This window comes from Papaver somniferum, chromosome 6 (assembly GCF_003573695.1).
Source record: "Papaver somniferum cultivar HN1 chromosome 6, ASM357369v1, whole genome shotgun sequence".
NCBI classification, from domain to species: Eukaryota; Viridiplantae; Streptophyta; class Magnoliopsida; order Ranunculales; family Papaveraceae; genus Papaver; species Papaver somniferum.
This window is the reverse complement of record NC_039363.1, coordinates 133,038,700-133,041,866: the sequence shown is the minus strand read 5'-3', so window position 1 is coordinate 133,041,866 and position 3,167 is coordinate 133,038,700. Positions and strand designations below refer to the sequence as shown.

At 37.7% G+C, this 3,167-nt stretch overlaps 1 protein-coding gene across 1 annotated transcript; it reads left to right on the top strand.

Moving 5' to 3' along the window:
- Window positions 1-384: 384 nt before the first annotated feature.
- Window positions 385-2,940, top strand: LOC113289371 (L-ascorbate oxidase homolog). The gene is made up of 6 exons (XM_026538609.1): window positions 385-417; window positions 742-917; window positions 1,018-1,127; window positions 1,220-1,939; window positions 2,028-2,393; window positions 2,471-2,940. The coding sequence occupies exons 2-6, from the start codon at window positions 774-776 to the stop codon at window positions 2,751-2,753; spliced, it is 1,623 nt and encodes a 540-aa protein (XP_026394394.1). The 5' UTR covers window positions 385-417; window positions 742-773; the 3' UTR covers window positions 2,754-2,940.
- The last annotated feature ends 227 nt before the right edge of the window (window positions 2,941-3,167 follow it).

Sequence of the window (3,167 nt, the reverse complement as noted above, 5' to 3'; positions counted from 1 at the left end):
CTAGCTAAGTTAAATTATATCCTAAGCATAATATGACTTGAATATCCAAAGGTGGGATATGAGTTAATCGATGCCCAGAAAGTTAAGTTAAAAATTAAGTTAATTTCCTAACAAAACTTTTTAAATCAAACCCCGAAGTTCTCCATTTACAATTAACTTAATTTTCTATATATATGCCTATTCAATAGTATCTCCTGACAATGCAGAAAGAGAGACATGAGAGAGACCCATAGAATGCGGCGCATATGGCCAGATTGATCGTATGGCATCGCGCGCATCCAATGCTGCACCCGGAAGGTCTCACCTAATTAATGCGACATTACTCATTTTCTATATATATATGCCTATTCAATAGTATCTCTTCTCTAATTCCACACTGTTTCTGTTTCTTCTTCAGTTAGGAGAAGAATACTCAAGGTTAGTCGGTTACTCCTTTACTACTTTACAATCATCATTGTTTACCCATTCACGTACAGAAACTTGCATATTTCATATGGTTTTGGTTGATACGTTTCTGGTCGGTACATCTGAAGTTACTCCAACTTGTCTACTAATATGGGTCCCCATCTAATTGTCTTGCTATTTTATACTTTACCCCTCCTCGTTATGATGCATAATTTGTTTACTGAATTAGAAAGTTTAACTGTGTCAAAGGACCATTTACTTTTTTACATGCTAACCTTATACTAACTTATTTGGTATAACTAAACCTTCTTTTGAAATATCCTTTTTCACTCGCAGAAATTAGTGTGTGAAGCGGGAATTGTCATAAAATGATAGGAAGCAGATCAACGATGCTGCTGTTGTCAGTAGGAATATTAGCTGCTTTTATGGTAGTGGAAGCAGAGGATCCATACATATATCTCACTTGGGTTGTTACCTACGGTACCATTGCGCCTGTTGGCAAACCTCAACAGGTAATAATTCAATCAATCCAATCTCATGCGCTTCTCTTAATCAAATTCTAGTTCGATAAGACAATATCTAATATGTATTATTACTCGACTTGTTGTGTAGGGTATTCTCATCAATGGACTGTTCCCTGGTCCAAGACTCGACTGTACCACTAATAATAATGTCATCATTAATGTCATTAACAAGATAGATCAACCTTTCCTCCTTACATGGTAAGATATCTAGCTTATTATTCTTGAGCTTTTTATGTTAATGCTTATTGATTTCGAGGTTTAATACTGCTCTATTTTCCCTCTCAATTTAGGAATGGGATCAAGAACAGGAAGTCTTCGTGGCAAGATGGAACCCTTGGAACTAATTGTCCAATCCCGCCAGGCCGTAGCTTCACATACCATCTTCAAGTTAAGGATCAAATTGGAACCTTCATGTATTTCCCTTCAACACAAATGCACAAAGCATCCGGTGGATTCGGAGGAATTAATATATACAGTCGTGCCAGAATTCCTGTCCCGTATGCAAAACCAGCTGGTGATTTTCATTTGCTTCTTGGTGATTGGTACAAGGCTGGCCATAAGGCATTGCAGAGAACTTTGGATTCAGGCAGAAAACTTGCTTTTCCTGATGGCTTACTCATCAACGGGAAAAATGAAGGAATTAAGTTTACAGGAGATCCAGGGAAAACCTATATGATTAGATTATCAAATGTTGGTTTGTCAACTTCAATCAACTTTAGGATTCAAGGTCATAAGATGAAGTTGGTTGAAATGGGAGGGTCTCATACAATTCAAACCACATATGATTCTCTCGATATCCATGTTGGTCAATCACTCGCGGTTCTTGTTACGTTAAATCAGCAAGCTAGAGATTACTTTATCGTTGCTTCTTCACGATTCACCTCCAATGTTCTCACTTCTACAGGATACTTGAGGTATTCGAACTCCAACGTTAGAGCTTCAGGTGCTTTGCCAGCTGGTCCTAGGGCTACAGATGTTACCTGGTCTGTTAAACAAGCTCGAAGTTTCAGGTATGAAATCTGGTACACACTTAAATACTTTGTACAATCTGTGCGGACATACATTCTGACCCTCGATTTGGCTGTATTTGAAATGTAGATCCAATTTGACAGCGAGTGCAGCGAGACCTAACCCTCAAGGGACGTACCATTATGGTACCAAAAAGATAGCGAAAACGATTCAGTTATCCAACTCAGAAGCTAAAATTAATGGAAGACTACGGTATGCTATTAATGGGATGTCTTATGTAAACCCATCTACTCCACTGAAGTTAGCAGATTGGTTCAACATTCCTGGAGTATTCAACTTACAAACTTTCAACAAAAGAAGAGCTACTGCTCCTGCTAGATTAGCAACTCCTGTTATCGGAGCTTTGCTTCATGACTTCGTCGAAATCATCTTAACTAACACCGAAAACACCATTCAATCCTGGTACCTTGCTGGAAACGACTTCTGGGTAGTCGGGTAAGTCTCTTAGCATTTGCTGTACATTATGGATGCATGTAACGAAGGCTGTTATTAATATTGATGCGAAAATACAGGTACGGACCTTTGAAGTGGACACCAGCACAAAGGAAACACTACAATTTAGTGGATGCTCCACTAAGTTACACAATTCAGGTATACCCAAAGTCATGGACTGCAATACTGTTGCCATTAGACAACAAGGGAATGTGGAATTTGAGGTCTCAAATCTGGCCAAGAAGGTATTTAGGACAGGAATTGTATGTTAGAGTATGGAACAATCAGAAAAGTCTATACACTGAGTATGATATTCCTAAAAACGCACTTCTATGTGGAAAAGCCAGAGGTAAACATGTCTAGTTTTGTCCGTGTTACTTCTAGTACTGCTGGTATTACTCTTTATATTCCAAATAAGCTAATTACCTCTATTAGTTACTGTTTTTCTACCAATCAGTATCATCTACTACCACGAATATTGTAAGTGGTCAATTTTTTCATTTTTTAGTTTTGGTGGTCACAACAGTGTGACCTGTCAATAGTGCAGGAAGGAAGCCAGAGTTGTTGTTTTTGTATCGCTCTGTTAGTCTGTTTCAAACTGTATCTCTATTAATCACATTAAGATTCAGCCTTTTCTTCCATAAGCCTTTTTTTTTCCTGATAAGTAAGTAACTTTTTCATTAATCAAAATTCGAGGTTACAATGAGTTTAAGATCGAAAATAAGAGAATACAAAGTAACAAAAACATATCATAAAAGTACAATACCGAAAAATCCG

Coding starts and splice junctions, on each gene's coding strand:
- LOC113289371 (XM_026538609.1), top strand. CDS start 774: ATGATAGGAAGCAGATCAACGATGCTGCTGTTGTCAGTAGGAATATTA. Junction 1,128..1,219: donor CAACCTTTCCTCCTTACATG/GTAAGATATCTA, acceptor CTCTCAATTTAG/GAATGGGATCAAGAACAGGA. Junction 2,394..2,470: donor AACGACTTCTGGGTAGTCGG/GTAAGTCTCTTA, acceptor GCGAAAATACAG/GTACGGACCTTTGAAGTGGA.